Source organism: Lynx rufus, unplaced genomic scaffold (genome assembly GCF_022079265.1).
Source record: "Lynx rufus isolate CCGP_SWC_20201006 ecotype Redwood Valley unplaced genomic scaffold, mLynRuf1.p SCAF_25, whole genome shotgun sequence".
Taxonomy (NCBI): domain Eukaryota; kingdom Metazoa; phylum Chordata; class Mammalia; order Carnivora; family Felidae; genus Lynx; species Lynx rufus.
Genome location: NW_025814840.1, coordinates 11,252,189 through 11,273,147, shown reverse-complemented (window position 1 = coordinate 11,273,147; position 20,959 = coordinate 11,252,189). Strand labels below are relative to the sequence as shown.

The 20,959-nt window shown below is 40.0% G+C and overlaps 1 protein-coding gene across 1 annotated transcript in view; it reads left to right on the top strand.

Moving 5' to 3' along the window:
• The window catches only part of RYR2 (ryanodine receptor 2), a 544,943-nt gene that overhangs the window by 301,421 nt on the left and 222,563 nt on the right, over window positions 1–20,959 (top strand). Inside the window, exons 36-39 of the mRNA XM_047088668.1 lie at window positions 1,710–1,936; window positions 5,288–6,092; window positions 8,836–9,036; window positions 15,497–15,602. Of these exons, the coding sequence (XP_046944624.1) occupies window positions 1,710–1,936; window positions 5,288–6,092; window positions 8,836–9,036; window positions 15,497–15,602 (1,339 nt within the window). The remainder of the gene's footprint in view (window positions 1–1,709; window positions 1,937–5,287; window positions 6,093–8,835; window positions 9,037–15,496; window positions 15,603–20,959) is intronic.

Here is a 20,959-nt window from a genome sequence, read left to right as displayed (position 1 = left end):
GAATAGAATTTGACAGTGAATTGGACAGATAGTATTCGTTGATGAATTGGATTCAGATACTTAAGGAGAATGAAGGATCAAGGATTAAATTAATTTTTTGAGTTTGGACAAACTAAGGGATGCTAAGACAACAAGTGGAAGAGCTTGTTGAAATTCAGGAAAGGGAACTGAATTGAATTTTGCTGTTGTACAAGTTGAGATGCCAGGTGCACGTCGGGGTGGAGTGCGGTGGGAGGTTTTACAGTGCTGGCTCGGTGACTTTGGACATGCTCCTTAAACTGTGTGAGCTAAATGTCTACCTTTGTAAAATGAGATGCTCAGCAGCCACAGAAAGGCAAACAGAATATGGATGAAAGGAATCCATGACTCCTGTTGGTTAGGAGGGCTTCTGACTTTGCCAGAAGAATTTGGGCAAAATGATGGATGAAGCTATACAATAGTGAATTCAAGGTTGAAAATTAGAGAAAGACAGCAAATTTGGATGAATAAATATATAGACAGAAAGATCAATTGATCGATTGATCTGGCCTCCAGCTCTTCCTCAGACTTGCCAGGCAGACTTCCTCCTTGGGTCCTTTGCATTGACTGTCCCTTCTGCATGGAAGGGACGTCACCTTCTCAACCGTACCCATTATGATCATCCTCATTATTGCTGCCCTGCATTCTGCTTCCTATCCTGGGTCCCCACCATGACCTCTTTTGTCATATGCTATTTAATTTGCTTTTTGACTTTGTCTATTTTATGTTTCCAGTTAAAAAAAAAAAATGGAAGCTGGATGAGAGGAGGGGTTTTGTGTGTTTTGTTCACTCAGAGCCCAAAGCAGTATCTGGCTTTCCTCCCCGCCCTCTCCATTATCAGAAGAGAATAGGAAGGTAGCTGGAGGATGAGATAGTCTGAAAGTACGCAGTAGACAAGACTTTATGCGAGAGGTAGACACTGAAGGTAATGGGAGAGGTGAGAGCGTTATTTCCATATGAGAAATATGGAGGGGCAGGCGGAGGGGGTGTCAGGGTCATGAGTGAATGAATAAGCTTCGGCCAAGTAGAGACCTGTGTTGCCCTGAGACCAGACTGAAGGCACTACGAAGGCTGAAGGTGATCCATATTGAAGCTGGAGCAGCGTGAAGAACAATTAGATTGTGTTAATGTCTGATGAACTCTGTTGTCTTGTGTGATGGTGCTGTTTGTCTGTTGAGCTGTCTCCGGTGTAGAACTGGCTGCTGAAACCTGATAAACCTGACTTGTGAGTGAGGGAACCAGTGAGTGAGCACTTGAAGGATAAGGTGGGCGACAGAGGACAGACCAGGAGAGAGAGCCAAGTGCGTGCAACCCTTCCTGGAGTTTGGTACCGCAGACAGCCGCAGGCTTGCCGGATTTGGCGAGGGCCCAGCTTGGTAAAAAAAATACGCAGATTACGTGGTTCTACTTGGTTGTAGCTGCATTCTCAGTGTACCAGGGAGTGTTTGCAAAAGAAATCTAGCTCCCCAAGCCTGTTTGCCAGCCCTGAAGTTTTAGGTATGTTCTCTCAGGATGTTTTCGCCTCTTGACCTTTCAGGAGCCATTCATCCCAAGTTCTGTTATTTCTTGTATTAACGTTGTCGGACACAGAGGGTATCTCGCTTCCAGGATCTCTTTCCTGTGCAGAACTGTGGTCATTACTTTATTAACCCCACGGATTGTTACAAATTAGTTCTTTTTCTGCTCCCTAGAATGTGATGCCTCTCTCCGCGGGATTATTCAAGAGTGAGCACAAAAACCCTGTGCCACAGTGTCCCCCGCGTCTCCACGTGCAGTTTCTGTCCCACGTCCTGTGGAGCAGAATGCCCAACCAGTTCCTGAAGGTAGATGTGTCTCGAATAAGTGAGCGCCAAGGCTGGCTGGTGCAGTGTTTGGATCCTCTGCAGTTCATGTCTCTCCATATCCCGGAGGAGAACAGGTCAGCCCTGTGTGCCCTTTACCGTCTGATTAGGACCCTTTGAATTAGACCATTGGCCGGGGGCTCAGGTGTGCTGCTGGGGAAAGAAAATGAAGCTTAAAAATATCTTATTTCTGGGGTGCCTGGGTGGCTCATTTGGTGAAATGTCCCACTTCAGCTCAGGTCATGATCTCCTGGTTCGTGAGTTCAAGCCCCGCATCAGGCTGTGTGCTGACAGCTCAAAGCCTGGAGCCTGCTTTAGATTCTGTGTGTCCCTCTCTCTCTGCCCCTTCCCTACTCATGCTCTTTCTCTCTCTCTTCCTCAAAAATAAATAAACATTAAATAAATAAGTAAATAAATAAATTCTCACTATAGATCATGAAGAGTTTGAGTCATTTTCCCAAAATGTATGAAATACAAATGCACAAAAAAGAGTCACTAGAACCAGATATGCAGGCAAGGTGAGGACAGGAAAATAACAAAGCCCCGGGCGAGACTGGCACGGGGTCACTCACACCACATCATTCTGTGTGGTTGGTAAAGTCCCACAGTGGCTTCAGGCTTCCTAGAAGCCAAAGAAAAATCTGATGAGTTCCCAAATTCAGAATAACAAAGGGATGTGCCAACTAGTGGCTGAGTAGAAGCTTTTTCTCATGCCCCAATACATGGCCAATAATTAATACTTAACAATTTGGGATGGCATTACATGTATGCTAGTTCTCTGGTTCCTTCGTGACACATATCACTGTTCATAATTTACCTACTTTTTGGTTAAGATTTCCCTCCTCAGCTAGATGGTCAGCTCCCTTAGGGCAGGAATTGTGTCGATGTTCACCATCGTATCACCAGTGCACAGTGCTTCATCCATAGTAGACCCTCTGTGTAATATTTGATGTATAAAAGAATGATATTGACTTATGAAAAATATTTCTCCATTGAGGACTGTTAAAGAGTGTAAGGTATTGTATTAGCTTTTAATGCAATAACAACCCCACGTCTCAGTGGCTTGTGAACAGACGTGAATCTTTTGCTCACGTTACGTGAGGTTGTTGGTCCCCTGTAGCTCTGCTCCAGGCTGTGGTGGGCTATGAGTGCAGACTTCCTCCTTCTTACCCTGAGACCCAAATTGATGGGGCAGCTCCGATCTGGGACATACAGTTTCCACGGCCAATGGTGGATGTACAGGAGGGTTAACAGACCCTTCAGGTCTCTTAGAACTTCTTTTTGCTTGTGGCAGATGTTACATTCACTCACATTTTATTTATTTTATTTATTTTATTTATGACCTGCCTAAGCAAGTCATATAGTCAAGCCCAAGCTAAGTAGGGCAGATCAGACTACCCCATATACAGGACAGACGGAAGAAGAGGGAGAATATTTACCAACAACAGTATGGCGTGTGCTAAGGAGGTGTTATATTTTATATTTAAACAGATAAAATAATGTCCTTGTAACAGATAGAATAACAAGTTATTTCTTTTGCTATCCTCCCAAGTAAATCCATAGCTTATTAAAGTATGAATATTGCTATAAGGAGTTGGTGTGGAAAGACAGATTAAAGTAGTTGAGGTATATGCTTTGGTTTGCCCTGACCTAAGTGTAGAGTCATGAGATGGAGACTATAGATCCTTCCAGAATTCTCTTATTCATTCATTCCAGACATATATTAGTTCTCATTGTGTCCCTGGCATTGGATACTAAATGGTGTACAAAACAGATGGGACCCTTACCTTAAAAGGTTTCATGGTCTAGTCGGGAAGAGAGGTGCTTTAAAGGAAGTAACAGGGTGCCCTAAAGTGAATAATAGGAGGTGGGTTGGAAGGGGCAGTAGCTAATGTAAATTGTGGAGTCCTTAGTTGTTTTTTCTAGAAACTGGCAGTCTGAGAGGAATTAGATGGTAGGCTAAGTTGTGTTCTTCACTAAGAACCTAGAATGCAGAGGTTCTGTGTTGCTATGGTGAACAGGTTTATATATTTTGACCATCAGCCAGGCTCATAGTCTTCTTGAGAGCCTGGAGGGCCTAGGTAAGACATGGGAATCATTGTCCACTATACTTTGAGAGAGAAGGCCTGCTCAGTTATACCTTCCCAAGAATTGGGTGCTAGCAGCCGGGCCCCACAGTTGTGTGGTTTCCCGGAGGCCTAGGTGAGTCATCATTTGCTTTGAGTTTCCGACTCGGAATGCTTCTGATGCTGAGATTTGGGCGGTAGGGTCTGGAATAATTTTGCACCATCAAGCCACAGTGGCTTTTCATAGAATACCTGTGACCCGGGAGGCATAGACACAGTGGATGGGCATGGACAGGATGATCAAGTATGAAGGACGGTGACAGAGCTTAACAACAAATAATCACAAGTAATTACTCAGCTTCTACTGTGTATGAGGTTAACTGCTAGACGAATATTAATGAAGTCATATAATAACCCGTGTTCTGATGAGTTTATATTATAGTCTCACCAAGGACACTTTTCTAGATGAATGAGTCATTCCTTTTATTGTGAATATATCAAGTTTCTACTTTTAATTCTACAGTGTCACCCATGAGCAATCTTAATAATTTAAATAAATAGTGTAGAAACATTAGCACATCGAAAGGAATTACGTCCTCTTAAAATTGACTTCATTTTGAAAGGAATGGCTTTACTTTAGGCATATTCTGGCCATTCTAAGTTTTTTATGGGTTGGAAGGGCATGATACATTCTAGAAGCAAAATGGCCCAGCGTAGACTCAGCTTCCCAGTAGAAGCTTTGCTACGCGAAATATCACAAATAGTATTTTTTTCACAAGCCATCCATGCCCCATGGAAACCAGGGCTGCACTGGTCGAAGTCTGGGGCCATGAGGGATGTGTAAGAAGGTACATCACTTCAGAAGCATTAGTCCTCCATTCTCTTACTTCCGACTGGTCAGGTGAATCACTAATCATAGGTCAGAGACAGGGACAACTTAGCCTAAGGAAAAGGTCTCTGGCTTTCTGGGGCAGCTTAGCCACGTTGGAAAAGGAGATTCAAGATTTTCTCAGGAGTGGTCAAATTCTGAAAGGAAAGGAGACACGGGTGCAGATCGAGACTCAGTGTCTACAAGAGGTGCCCCAAACCTGAGGGTGATTGATGGAGGATGAAGCAGCTTCAACCACTAGTGGTTAGAAATTTCCCACGTAAAATTGCATACGGAGGAAAACTTGTAAAATACCTAGTACTGACGGAGAAAAAAAAAATACACCATCATGAAACCTGTCATAGAAAATCGGGAACAAAAATATGTTTCCGTAACTTTTTGAAATTTATGAGGTACTTCGATCTCTCCTGTGATGCAGAGTTTTTAGAACTTTTCCCCACCTGACCTTGCTACCACTCTCCTCCCTTGTACAGATCTGTTGACATACTGGAGCTGACAGAGCAGGAAGAGCTGCTGAAATTCCACTACCACACGCTCCGGCTTTACTCCGCCGTCTGCGCCCTCGGGAACCACCGGGTGGCGCATGCGTTGTGCAGCCACGTGGACGAACCCCAGCTGCTCTACGCCATCGAGAACAAGTACATGCCCGGTTTGCTGCGGGCCGGCTACTATGACCTGCTGATTGACATCCACCTGAGCTCCTACGCCACTGCCAGGCTCATGATGAACAGTGAGTTCATCGTGCCCATGACGGAGGAGACCAAGAGCATCACCCTCTTCCCTGATGAGAACAAAAAGCATGGCCTCCCGGGGATTGGCCTCAGCACCTCCCTCAGGCCACGGATACAGTTTTCCTCCCCCAGTTTTGTGAGCATCAATAACGACTGCTACCAATACAGTCCGGAGTTCCCGCTGGACATCCTGAAGGCCAAAACCATTCAGATGCTGACAGAAGCTGTTAAAGAGGGCAGCCTGCATGCCCGGGACCCCGTGGGGGGCACCACTGAATTTCTCTTTGTACCTCTCATCAAGCTTTTCTATACTCTGCTCATCATGGGGATCTTCCACAATGAGGACTTAAAACACATCTTGCAGCTGATAGAGCCCAGTGTGTTCAAGGAAGCCGCCACTCCGGAAGAAGACACTGAGGCTCTGGAGAAAGAGCCCTCCATGGAAGACTCCAAGCCAGAAGGAGCTGGAGAAGAAGAAGCCAAAGGGGGTAAGAGGCCCAAGGAAGGACTGCTCCAAATGAAACTGCCTGAGCCAGTTAAATTACAGGTAATCAGAAAACAAAACAAAATGAAAAAACAAACAACAACAACAAAATTTTTTTTAGTGAATTTCAGAGTCACTAACTATTACGGTATTGACATTTGCCTTTGTCTCTTTTCCTCTTGGTGGTGGGGGAGGGGTGTGTGTGTATTTTTGTGTTCGTGTATAATGATCGTTTTTCATAAAATTAACCAACTTCCTGTTGTGTTTTGGGATGTGCCAGTATAATTTTCTTGCATTTAGAATGGAATTCATGAACGGGGCGCCTGGGTGTCTCAGTCAGTTAAGCGTCCGACTTCAGCTCAGGTCATAATCTCATGGTTTGTGGGTTCCAGCCCTGCACTGGGCTCTATGCTGACATCTCAGAGCCTGGAGCCTGCTTTGGATTCTGTGTCTCACTCTCTCTCTGTCTCTGTCTCTGTCTCTCTCTCTCTCTCTCTCAAAAATAAATAAGCATTAAAAAAAATTAGAATGCAATTCATGAATTTTCCAATGGTGTCAGTTGACAATAGTTGATAAGAAACACATTTAGTGATTTGGGTGTGTGTGTCTAGCACTTTTTCTCCTCCTTTTCATTAGCAATTTCTCTCTTATTTCTGCAGATGCATTCCACCACCTATTTGTTGGAACGCCTGAAACAGAAGGGACCCCTTACCCCCTTCCTACCCTGCCCCCACTCTCACTAGCCATAGAACACTTTGTTACCAGTAGGTGTGCCCATTCTCACACAGCAAGATTTTGCTTCCTGCATGTATGTTTCTAAGGAATTAAAGACATTGCCTGTTTCTTGTGCTTATCAAGATGTCTGAAAGATCCTTTCTTAACATGTCTTCAGTCTGTAAGAGTCCATTTGATATTTGCATCATTGACAGGCTCTTTTACTTTTCAGTCCTCAGTCAACATTGATTGAGGTCTTCCTTTGAGCCAGACGTGTGGTTCTGGGTGGAGGAAAAATTTGCCAGCTGTACCTTCCAGACATTCACAGTCTCTAAGGGAAATATACATGTATTTATCTATTTCTGTTAAAATATTTTATTGATAATTGCATTAAATGATCTGAAGGAAAAGAATGAATTACTAGAAAAAAGAAAATCTCAACTGGATTACCGTGAGAAAGGTGAGGGAGTCCTCTGTGAGATGGTGACTTTTAATTGGAGTTCAGATGGATGAGCTGGAGTCCAGTAGACGTAAAGAAGGAGTAGGAAGAGTGTTCTAGGAGCTTTTAGCACAGAGCACAACAAAGGTTCTGAGGCAGAAAAAGGCCATTTAACCTAATTAGCTAAGGAAAGAGGGTGAGATAGGCAGGAGGCAGGTAACATAGAATCCAGGCATTTGACAGACTTTAGATGTTATTCGGAGTTCATTTAAAACCATTAAATAATTTTAACTTTTTTTAATGTTTATTTATTTTGAGAGAGAGAGAGAGAGAGACAGAGCATGAGCAGGGGAGGGGCAGAGAGAGAGGGAGACACAGAATCAGAAGCAGGCTCCAGGCTCTGAGCCGTCAGCACAGAGCCCGATGCTGGGCATGACCCGCGAGGGAGATCATGACCTGAGCTGAAGTTGAATGCTCAACCGACTGAGCTACCCAGGCGGCCCAACCATTGAATAATTTTAACAAGCAAATCTGATTCTAAAAATTTAATTGTAGCTGCTGTGATGAAAACTGATAAGGAGAAGAGCGAGTCCTCCAGAGTCCACTCAGTCGAGAGGCTGTCACGCTGGTCCAGACCCAAGGGGACGGGGCTTGCACTGGGGTGGGGTGAAGGAGATGAAGAGGGGAGTGGATGCTAGGGCTACGTCAGAGCTGGCATTGGCAGAAACGTCCCTGCTGTGGTTTTAAAGTTCCCTTTAACACTGCTTTGTATTTATATCACAGTTGGTATTAACTATATTTAAATGCTTTCCGAAACATGGGCAGAGCGTTCTCTTGTAGGCATATTTCTACCAACATATTCTCTCAGTTAAAAATCCTTTCAGCTGAGGTGCCTGGTGGCTAGTTGGTTAAACATCTGACTTTGGGTTTCATCTCAGGTCTTGATCTTGCACTTTATGTGTTCAAGCCCTGTGTCGGGCTTCACACAGCGTAGAGCCTGCTTGGGATTCCCTGTCTCTCTCCCTCTCTCTCGGTCCCTACCTTGCTTGTGCCGTCTTTCTCTTTCTCTCAAAATAAATAAATACGCTTAAATCCTTTTGACTTCCGGTTGAATACCCAACTCGGCATTTAATGAATGAACAATGAAACCACTTAATTAATTTACATGCAGAGTCTGGAGGTGCAGAGTTCTAGAATTAGTATAGGAGCTCAATAATGTCCTCAGGAAGCCAGCTCTTAATATTTTCCTGTGCTCCTCAGTCTGCGGTTTTCATCCTAAAGTGAAACAATCATGTCACTCATTACCCAGTTAAACCCAGTTTGAAAAGAGAGTGTTCTAGTCTGTTATTATTGGTGTGAAATCTTTCCCACAAGACTCCTCACTGAGTTCGCCTTATATATCTCATTTGCCTTAGCCCCGGTAGCTGCCGAGGAGGCCAGGGCAGTAAGTGTCCACCAACGGGGCATGCATTTACCCTTTTAAGCTTAGAAAAATTGTAGGTTTTATCCCCTGGGACCAAGCACAGTGCTGCCTACACAGAATCAGAATTCTGTTCATAGAAGAGTTGATACTAAGCGTGTCTGCCACAGGTACACATTAACTACTTAAGATTCCTGAATTCACCTCTGATGTCTTGTTCATCATCTTTTCAGATGTGTCTGCTGCTCCAGTACCTCTGTGACTGCCAGGTCCGACACCGGATAGAAGCCATCGTGGCCTTTTCAGATGACTTTGTAGCCAAGCTCCAAGACAATCAGCGCTTCCGTTACAACGAAGTTATGCAAGCTTTAAACATGTCGGCCGCGCTCACTGCCAGGAAGACAAAGGAATTTCGATCCCCACCTCAGGAACAGGTACAAGAATGAAATGGAAATTCTTCCCTTTTTACTTTGGGCTTTAGTTCATTCAGGATCCGTACATCGTGAAATTACAGTATAAATTACAAGTGTTTTTTTTTTTTTCCCTGTTCTCCTTAAACTAGCCAAGTGGATTTAGTAATTCTTAGTTTCACCAAAGGAAAAGAAAAATCTTCTCAGTTTAAACAAATGAGAGATTTATTGAAAGGTATCATGTGTACCATAGACTCTTCGAGGAGACCTGTGTGCCAGACTCTGGAGTTCTACATGTAGAGACAGTACCCAGGGGCGCCTGGGTGGCTCAGTCGGTTAAGTGTCTGACTTCGACTCAGGTCGTGAGCTTACAGTGGGTTTGAGCCTCACGTCGGGCTCCGTGCTGACAGCTCAGAGCCTGGAGCCTGCCTCGGATTCCGTGTCTCCCTCTCTCTCTGCTCACACTCTGTCTGTCTGTCTCTCTCTCAAAAATAAGTAAACATTAAAGAAATTAATTAAAAAAAGAAACCATATCCAACCACAAGTGGATCTTCTTTGGCTGACCTGGCACCACCCAGTGAAAAAGAACCCTTCACTTCTGTGACTCAATGTCAGACCTTTTCTGTTTGGTCTCTCCTGAAAGACCAAATGTCACTACTGCTGCCAGGCTTGCTGAGAGATTGATCACCTGTTTGTGATATCCAAACCCAGGTATGCCTAGGTACAGCAGAATCAAGGGCACATGCCTGAACTAAACACTTAGCTGGTCTAGAATCTACTTCCAGATGGGATGCACACTATCTTCAGTATCTTACCCTGACCTTTTCTCTATGTATCAAGATATTTCCAAATGAAAATGTTTGTGGACTAATTGAAGAATTTGTTTTCTCACCAGAATGAAATTTCTTTGAGGGAAGGGACATGGAATTTTGTTTATTGCCACAAATAGCATTTATGGAGCAGAAAACGAGACCAGGCTCCCCCAAATCAACTCCATTCGTTAAACCGCTATTGGGAGCTCCTGCTTCTAGAAAAATGGAGTACGTGTGCCTTTCCCTGTTCTTCTAAGTACAACTGTCACCCTGGAAATTACATAAAAGACAACATACAAAGACTCTGAAAGATAGAAAACAGGAGACTGACTGTGGAACTTGGGACTTGAGAAACAACATGGTGGCGAGTCCCCTGGGTTTTCTTTTCCCCTCATCTATGCCAGACTTGGAGCTAAAGAAGCTGGCAACCCAGAAATGCTGATGGGCACCGACAGGAAAAGCCCCGACAAAAGCCTTCTTTGTCCAGCCAGAAGACCAAGAAAACCATCTCTCTAGCAAAACTGAAAGCTTTTAGGCACTAACCGTACTACATCAGCCAAACACCAGTCCAGACTGCCCCACCCAGCGAAGACTGAGTGGGAGCCTAGCCTGCCACCCTCATCAGGCTGTAATGAGGTGCCCCGGCTGGAACTGTGAGGGGCTGAGACTTTTCCCAGCTGGGTGGTAACGAGGCTTGCGTCTTCCAAAGTGTCAGGAGAGGCTAGGGAGGGAGAAGTACCAAGGCACTCTTGCCCTTTCCAGCCGGGGTTGTGTGGGTACAGGTCTAGGGGGAACTGGTCTCCCAAACTGCCCAGTGGGAACAAGACCTTCTTTCCTCAAGTGCTCGTGGAGGCCGAGTGGGGAAATGGTCTTCCGCTCCCACCTGGAAGTAACAAGGAACAGGGCAGGTTAAACTCTTCTCCTGCTAGCTACTGTCAGAAGAAGCCGGAAATTTAAGATCGAGAAGTCTCATGGTACCAAAATGCCCAGGTTTCAGTTTAAAAAAAAAAAAAAAATCACTCATCATATCAAGAACCAAGAAAACCTTGAATGAAAAAAGACAATCACTAGATACCAACTCGGGTGATCTCCAGCTCATGAAGATTTCAGTTTCTCTGACAAGGCTTTTAAAGCAGCCATCATAAAGCTTCCAAATGGAAAAAAAAAAAAAATTCTTCACAAAGAAAGAAACATAGGAACAAGAACCAAATGGAAATTTTAGAAATGAAAAATAGCCAAAATAAAGAAACCTTTAATGGATACACTGAACAGCATAAAGGAGACAGAGAAAAGAATCATTGAACTAAAGAGGGAATAATAAGAATCACCTACCCAGTCTGAAGAACAGAAAACAAACTGGAAAAGAAAATAAAGCTTTAAGAACCAGTGAAAATATAACAAAACATCAAACGTTCGTGACACTGGAGTCCTAGGAATAGGAGAAAGAGGGGGAACTGAAAAAAAAAAAAACAAAAACCTTGGAAAAAATAAAAGTTGAAACTTTTCAAGTTTGGCAAAAGATACAAGAAAAAGACTCAAGGGGCACCTGGGTGGCCCAGCTGGTTACGTGTCTGACTCTTGATTTCAGCTCAGGTTGTGATTTCAAGTTTGTGAGTTTGTGAGTTCAAGCCTTGAGTCGGGCTCTGTGCTGTCAGCGCGGAGCCTGCTTGGGATTCTCTCTCTCCATCTCTCTCTGCCCATCCCCCACTATTTGTCTTTCTCAAAAATAAATAAAGTTATAAAAAGAGAGAAAGAGAGAGAGAGACTCAAGAAGCTGAATAAACCCTAAACAATACCCGAAGATATCTAAATCAAGATATACCATAGTCCAACTTCTGAAAATGAGAGACACAGAAAAAAATCTCACAAGCAGTGAGAAAGAAATGACACTTAGAGGGAAAAAACAATGTGAGTGACCAAGACTTCAGACCACAAATCATGTAGGCCAGATGGAGGCAGCACACTGATTTTCAACTGAAAAAAAGACTGAAAACCCAGAACTCTATAGGCAATGAAAATATCCTTCAGGAATGCAGGGGAAATCAAGACATTCTCAAATGGAGGCAAAGAATGAGATTTGGACTACAGCAGGCCAACCCTGAAGGAAAGCCTAAATGAAGTCCTTGAAATGGAGAGAAAATGACAATAGAAGAAAATTTGGAAAATCAGGAATGAAGAAAGAACAATGGAAGGTGTTAAAATAGGAATAAATACAATGTATCTTCCCTTTTCTTTTGGGTTCTCTGTTTTTAAAAATTTTTTTTAATGTTTATTTATTTATTTATTTTTTGAGAGACAGACAGACATGAGCCGGGGAGGGGCAGAGAGAGAGGGGGACACAGAATCTGAAGCAGGTTCCAGGCTCCAAGCTGTCAGCCCAGAGCCCGACATGGGGCCCGAATCCAAGAACTGTGAGATTATGACCTGAGCTGAAGTTGGACGCTTAACCGACTGAGCCACCCAAGCACCCCAGGTTTCTCTCTCTTTTTTTTTAAATGTTTATTTTTGAGAGAGAGGGGGGGGGGAAACAGAGAATCTGAAGTAGGCCCTGCGCTGACAGTAGAGAGCCTGATGAGGGGCTCAGACTCGCAAACTATGAGATCATGACCTGAGCCAAAACCAAAAGTTGGACGCTTAACCAACTGAGCCACCCAGGCGCCCCTCCTTTGGAGTTTTCTAGATTATATTTGATGGATGAAGCAATAATGATAAAGCTCTCTGCTGTGTTCTAGATGTATTTATAGATAATATTTAAGACATTTGTATTTTAAATGAAGGAGGATAAGGGGTATAAAAGGGAGATGAGTTTTCTTTGCTTCAAACTGGTAAAATGTTGATGCCAGTAGGCTGTGATGAATTATGTACGTATATTGTTATATCCAGAGCAACCACTAAAAAAATCTATGCATAGAGATATACTAAAAAAAATGCCAGGGATAATTCAAAACGAGATCCTAAAAATAGTTCAAGGAACCCACAGCAAGTTGGGAAAAATAAAGCAGAACAAACAAAAAACATGAAATTACAGACTTAAGTCATATCAATAAAGGCTTGAACATTACTCCAATTAAAAGAGATTGGCCGAGTGGATTATATAAAACTTGGCCTAACCATCTGCTGTTAGGTTACGTCTATGAGATGTTTCTCTGATGAGGTATTTCTAGGAGCAGTTTATATCACATAGAATGATGTAGATAGGTTGAAAGTGAAAGGCTGAAAAAAGATATATTATGAAACACTGAAAGAAAGTAAGAGCGACTCTATCAGAGTAAAGAAATTACCAGAGGCAGACAGGAACATTACACAATGCTGTAAGAACCTACCAAGAAGGCAAATGCACAGGTACTGCCTACAGCCGAAAAATATGTGAAGTCCACACAGAACCGAAAGAAGTAGATAAATACACAATGATAGTTGGAGACCTCAGCACTCCTCTTTCAGTAATCGTTAGAAAAGCTAGGCAAAAGTCAGCAAGAACATAGGAAAATGCGACTCTGTCATCACCAAACAGGGTCTTTGGATATTTGTATAACACTCCACCCAACAACATCATACATATTTTTTTTTCAAGTGTCCATGAAACATTCTCAAAGATGGACTGTATCCTGGGCCTTAAACAGCCTAAACGGATTTAAAAGCGTTTAAATTTTTTCATACAGAGTCTTTTTCCTGACCATGGTAGAGTCAACTTAGAAATCAATAAAAGACAGAAAACAGAAAAATCTCCAAATACTTGGAAACTAAACACAACAACAATTGTAAATACAATTGTAAAAAATTGTAAAAAATTACAACACAATTGTAAATAACTCATAGTGTAAGGAGGAAGTCTTAAGGAAAATTTAAAAATCATTCAACTGAGGGGCGCCTGGGTGGGTCCGTTGGTTAAGTGTCTGACTTCGGCTCAGGTCGTGATCTCGCAGTTCATGAGTTGGGCTCTGTGCTGACAGCTCAGAGTCTGGAGCCTGCTTGGGATTCTGTGTATCCCCTCTTTCTCTGACCCTCCCACTCTCGCTCTATCTCTCTCTCTCTCTCTCTCTCTCTCTCAGATAAATAATAAAACATTAAAAAAATGTTTAAATCAATGAACTGAAAAAAATGAAAGTAATCACATATCAAAATTTGTGGGAACAGCTAACACAGTGCTGAGAGGATAATTTATGACATTAAATATCTACATTTAAAAAGAGAAAAACACTCAGTAATCTCAGTTGACATCACAAGCATTTGGGAAAAAAAAAAGAGTAGGGGTGCCTGTGTGGTTCAGTTGGTTGAGTGTCCGACTTTGGCTCAGGTCATGATCCTGTGGTTTGTGAGTTTGAGCCCCACGTCGGGCTGACTCCAGTTCAGAGCCTGGAGCCTGCTTCAGATTCTGGGTCTCCCTCTCTCTCTACCCTTCCCCCAACATCCTCTCAAAAATAAATAAACATTAAAATTTTTTTTTTAAAAAAGAGTGAAATAAACCCAAAGCAAGCAGAAGGAAGGCAATAACATAAAGGCAGAAATCAATGAAAATGAAAACAGGACAACAATTGAAAAAAAATTAATGAATCCAAAAACTGGTTATTTAAAAATATCAACAAAATCTACAAAACACTGAAAAGACTGACAAAGGTAAAAGACACAGATTATCAGAAATGAAATGAGGGATCACTACAGACCCTGAGGACATCAGAAGGATCGTATAGGAATATATGCATGCATTCTGTGTGATTCCATTTATGTAACGTTCTTGAAATGACAATAATACAGAAATGGATAACAGTCAATTAGTGATTGACAGGAATAAAGGATGAGGAGCAAATAGGAGGGAAGTGGATGTGGTTATAATGGTATAGCAGGAAGGATCCTTGAGGTGCTAGAATTGTTCTCTATCTTAACTATCAATGTCAGTCTCCTGGTTGTGATTCTGTATACTGTTTTGTAAGATGTTACCTTTGCGGGGATTGAGTAAAGGGTATATGTTATCTCTTTGTGTTATTTCTTAAAATACATAGGAATCTACAGTTCTCTCAAAATAAAAGTTAAACAAAAAATTCATGTAAAAAAATTCCAAAAAGAAAACAGTTGTTTCTTCGGGGGAATTTGTGAAACAGCAACATTCCTTTCTTTTCTTCATTCAGAAGTGTAATAGTTCTATGTCTGAAGCTAAAACCACTTGAGGATTGTTTCTTGAATTTGGTTAATTGAACTATTAATGTTATTAAAAAGCAAGTTATCCATTATATTACTTTTCTATCGTATTTAGATTTTTTTTTGCCTTTGCTACTATATCCTTCTCAAAAAGAATTCTTTAAAATATTCAATGAAGTTTAGAAATTAGCTAGAAAAAAGGAAATCTAGGAGAAGCACAATAAAATATTTTTAAAAATAACATTTAGATTTTAGTTGATTTAAGAACCTTAAGTGTACAAGGGTCTAACATATTGTGGATTTGAGAAGGAGGAAGCAAATTATATAACTATGTTGCAACAAGCGAGGCTTTGAATAGTTCTATTTATTTTGTGGTATTCGTTATACTGAGTGATAATGACTTTTCATCATTTGGACTGCAGTTTATGAATATTCAAAGATTGAACATCTTCGGTTTTTATGATCTTTGCTGTGTCTTTCCTGATTTCACTTTTCTTTTACTCTTGTTCTTCCTCTTTCTTGTTTGTCCAAACTTTCAGATCAATATGCTTCTCAATTTTAAGGATGATAAAAGTGAATGTCCATGTCCTGAAGAAATCCGAGACCAGCTCTTAGATTTTCATGAAGATTTGATGACACATTGTGGTAATGTCTTCTTGACTTACAACTCTTTTTAAATGTGTTATTGATTGATTAATTAATAATTGATAATTCACCACTATATAATTTTAGAATATACAGTGTGATGGTTTGATTTGCATATCTTATGAAATGATTGCCATAATAGGTTCTGCTAAGCATCCATCTTCTCATATAGATGCATTAAAATTTTACAAGGAAGAATAACGGGAAAACTTTTTTTCCTTGTGATGAAAACTCTTAGGATTTACCTTCTTAACAATTTTCCTGTATTTCATACAGCAGGGTTAGCTATAGTCATCATGCTGTACATTGCATACCTAGTACTTATTTAACCTATAACTGGGAGTTTGTACCTTTTGACCAGTTTCCTTCAATTCCTCTCTCCCCACTCCCCACTTCTGGTAACAAGTCTGCTTTCTTTTTCTCTGAGTTTGTTGTTTGCTTATGTGTTTGTTTTGGTTTTTAGGTTTTATATATAAGTGAGATCATACAATATTTCTCTTTTTCTGTCTGGCTTATTTCTCTTAGCATAATGCCTTCATGTTCTGTCTTTGTTATCACAGATGGCAGTATTTCCCAGTTTTCTGGCTAAATAATATTCCGTAGTATGTATATACCACAACTTCTTTATCCATTCATTTCCAGATGGACACTTACATTGTTTCCGTGTCTTGGCTATCGTAAACAATGCTCCTATGAGCATGGAGGTGCAGATTCCTTTTCCAAATTAGTGTTTTTGTTTCATTTGGATATGTTTTAAGAAGTGGGTTACTGGATCATATGGTAGTTCTATTTTTAAAATTTTGTGAGGATCCTCTATACTGTTTTCCACAATAGCTGTACCAATTTACAATTCATCAGCAGTGTGTAAGGTGTTCTGTTCTCCACATGCTCACCAGCATTTTGTTAATCTTTTGCCGTTTCAGTGGTGGCCATTCTAATAGGTGTGAGGTGCTTTGCTACCTGATTATGGTTTTGATTTACTTCTCTCTAATGACCAGTGATGATGTTGAGCATCTTTTCATGTACCATTTGGGCGTTTCATATGTCTTTTTTGGAGCTGAAGAAACGTCTATTCAAGTCCTTTGCCCATTTTTTAATTGAGTTGGGTTTTTTTGTTTGGTTTTGTTCGCTATTGAGTTATAGAAGTTCTTTATATGTTTTGGGTATCAACTCCTTATCAGATATATAGTTTGAAAACATTTTTCCCCATTCTGCAGGTTGTCTTTTCACTTGGTTAGTAGTTAATTTGATGTAGTCCCATGTGTTTATTTTTGATATTGTTGCTTGTGGTTTAGGTGTTATATCCATAAAATTATTACCAAGACCCATATCAAGGAGCTTTGTTGCTATGTTTTTTTTTCTAGAAGTTTCATGATTTGGGGTCAAACATTTAAGTCTTTAATCCATTTGTAGTTAATTTTCATGAGTGGTTAAGATATGGGTCCAGTTTCATTCTTTTAAATGTGAATATCTGATTTTCCCAGCACCATTTATTGAAGACTGTCTTTTTCTCCATTGGGTATTCTTGGCAACCTTGTCAACTAACAGTAAACCATGTACGCTTGGGTTTATTTCCAGGCTCTCGATTCTTTTCCATTTATCTATTTGTCCATTTTTATGCCAGTTCCATGCTGTTTTGATGACTCTAGTGAAATCAGGAAGTGTGATACTTCTTGATTTACCCTTCTTTCTCAGAATTTCTTTGGCTATTGGAGGATTTTGTGATTTCATATAAATTTTAGAAAGGTTTTTTCTACTTCTGTAAAAAATGCCTTTGAAATCTTGAGAGGGATTGCATTGAATCTAAGATAGCTTCTGATAATATTACCATTTCAACAATATTCTTCCAAATCCATTAACAGAAGATATCTTGCCAGTATTTGTGCCTTCTTCTTTTCACCAATGTATTGTAATTTTCAGCATAGAAATCTTTTGCCTCCTTAGTTAAACCTCTTCCTATTTTATTGTTCTTGATGCTATTGTAAATGGGAATGATTTTTTTTTATTTCTTTTTCAAAAATTTCATTTTCGGTTTATAGAAACACTACATATTGTTGTCCTGCAACTTTAGTGAATTCATTGATTAGATCAAACAGGTTTTTAGGTTGAATCTTTAGGATTTTCTATATAAAAATCATGTTGTCTGCAAATAGAAACCATTTCATTTATTCCTTTCCAATTCATGTACCTTTTATTTCTTTTTATTCCCTAATTGTTCTAGCTAGGACTTTCAGTACTGTGTTGAATAGGAATGGTGAGAGTGGGTAACTTTGTTCTGTTCCTAATCTTAGAGGGAACCTTTTTAATATTTCACCATTGAGAAATAAAAGCTATGGGTTTGTCATATTGGCCTTTGTTATGTTGAGATATATTTCTTCTGTGCCTAATTTGTTAAGAGTTTTTATCATGAATGCATGTTAAATTTGGTTGAGTGTTCTTTCCAACATGCCTACAGAAATGATCATATGATTCTTTTCTTTCATTCTATTATTGTGGTGTATCACGTTGATTGTTTTGCGTATGTTGAACTATCCTTGAATCCCAGGGATAAATCATGCTTGATCATGGAGAATGATCCTTTAAATATGCTGTTGAATTCAATTTCCTGGTATTGAGAAATTTTGCATCTCTATATGTCAGGGATAATGTCCTGTGGCTTTCTTTTCTGGTAGTGTTCTTTGCAGTTTTGGTGTCAGGATAATGCTGGCCTAGTAAAATGAGTTTGGGAGTGTTTCCTCCTTTTTGATTTCTTTGGAAGAGTTTAAGAATTGCTGTTAATTCTTCTTTAAATGTTTGGTAAAATTCACCAGTAAAGCCTGTCTTCATTGTGAGATATTTGAGTACGGATTCATTTTCCTTAAATTGCTCTATTCAGAGTTTCCATTTCTGTCTTGGTAAGGTGTATGTTTCTAAGAACTTTTCCATTTCTTCTAGGTTGTCCACTTTGTTTGCTTATAATCTTCATCGTAACCTTTTATAATCTTTAGAATTTCTGTGGTATCTTTTTCATTTTTTCATTTACAATGTCTCCTTTATCATTTATATTGTTGTTAACTTTAGTCCTCTTTCCTCCCCCCGGCCTTGGTTAGTCTACCTAAACGTTTGTCAATTTTGTTGGGTTTTTTTAAAGAAATAACTCTTATTTTGGTTAATCTTTTCTATTGTTTTTTTTTTTTAATTTTTTTTTCAACGTTTATTTATTTTTGGGACAGAGAGAGACAGAGCATGAACGGGGGAGGGGCAGAGAGAGGGAGACACAGAATCTGAAACAGGCTCCAGGCTCTGAGCCATCAGCCCAGAGCCTGACGCGGGGCTCGAACTCACGGACCGTGAGATCGTGACCTGGCTGAAGTCGGACGCTTAACCGACTGCGCCACCCAGGCGCCCCTCTATTGTTTTTTGATCTATACGTCATTTATTTCTGCTCTAATCTAATATTTCCTTTCTTCTGCTAACTTTAGGCTCTGTTCATTCCTCTTTTTCTCGTTCCTTAAGATTACACTTTGGTTTATTTGGGATCTTTCTTGCTTCTTAATGTAAGCACTTATGTATTGCTATGAACTTCCCTCATAGAACTGCTTTAGTTGCCCCCATAAATTCTGGCATGTTGTGTTTCCAGTTTTATTTGTCTCGTTAAATTTATTTCCCCTTTAACTTATTCTTGGATTCATTGGTTATTCAAGAGAATGCTGTTTAATTTCCCTGTGTTCATGAATTTTCCAGGTTTCCCCCTGTCATTGATTTCTGATTTCATGCCTTGTGGTCAGAGAAGATAACCAGTATAATCCGCCCTCTTGAATTTACTAAGACTTGTTTTATGGCCTAGCACGTATTCTATCCTAGAAAATGTTCCATGTGCACTTGAGAAGAATGTGTATTCTGCTGTTGTGTAATAGGATGTTTTCTATATGTCCTCTAGGTCATTTGATCTGTACTGTTGTTAAAATCCACGCTTTCCTTATTGATTCTGTCCTGGATGATCTATTCATTGTATAGAGTGGGGTATTAAAGTCCCCACCTATTATTATATTACTCCTTATTTCCCCATTTAGTTTTGTTTTTGTTTTTGTTTTTGTTTTTTACCTTTTCCTTTATACATTTAAGTACTCCAGTGTTGGGTGCATAAATATTTATAGTTGTTATATCTTATTGATGTATTGACCTCTTTATCATTATATAATGACCCTCTTTGCCTCATTTTACCATTTTTAGTTTAAAGTCTCTTTTATCTGATGAATGTATAGCTTCCTGTGGTATTTTATTTTGGTTTGATTATGTTTTGGTGGGAGTTGTTGGTTTTTATTATTATTATTATTATTATTATTATTATTATTATTTTTAGTTATTTGCTTGAAATGCCATTTTTCATCCCTTCACTCTTGGTCTTTGTCTTTAAGGCTAAAGTGAATCTCTTATGGGCAGCATATGGTTGGATCTTATTTTTATTCAGCTATTCTGGGTCTTTTGGTTGGAGAATTTTATACATTTACATTTAAAGTAATTATATTGCAAATAAGGACTTACTATTACTATTTCATTATTTTTTGGGTTGTTTTGTAAATCAACTTTTCCTTTTTATTTATCCTGCTGTATTTTGTGTTGATATCTTTTGTTACGAGTATGCTTGCCTTTTTTCTTGTGTTCTTTTGTATAATTATTATAAAATTTTCCCTTGTGGTTACCATGAGGTTTATGTAGAATACCGTAAAGTTGTAACAACATATTTTAATTCATTTAAAAAAGCTAATTTTAAAGAAGAATCGTGAGTTATGCACCACTATTACCTTACTGTAAAATCTAATTTTGATTATATGCTTACCATTACTGGTAATATTTATGCTACCTTTTTGTGTTTTTATGATCTTAATTAGAGTTTTTTGACTTCCATTCAAAGAACTCCCTCTGACATTCCCTATAAGGCAGATTTGGTGGTAATGAACTTCCTTAGCTTTTGTTTATTGGGGAAAGTATCTATCCCTCCTCTTTTTCTGAAGGACAGTGTTGCTGGGTATGGAATTCTTGGCTGATAGTTATTTTCTTTCAGTGTTTTGAATAAGTGGTCCCATTCTCTCCTGTCCTGACAAGTTTCTGATGAGAAATTTGCCAGTGTTCTTATGGGAGATCCCTTTTACATAACTTCTCTCTTTTGCTGCTTTTAAAATTCTTTTCTTGCCTTTGCTTTTTGACATTTTAATCATAATGTGTCTCAGTGTAGCCTTCTACAGGTTCAACACCTTTGGGGTCTTTTGGGCCACATGGATCTGCATGTCCATTTCTCTCCCCAGATTTGGGAAGTTTTCAGCCATTATTTAAATATACTTTCTGGCCCTTGTGCTTTCTCCTTTTGGAATTCCCAC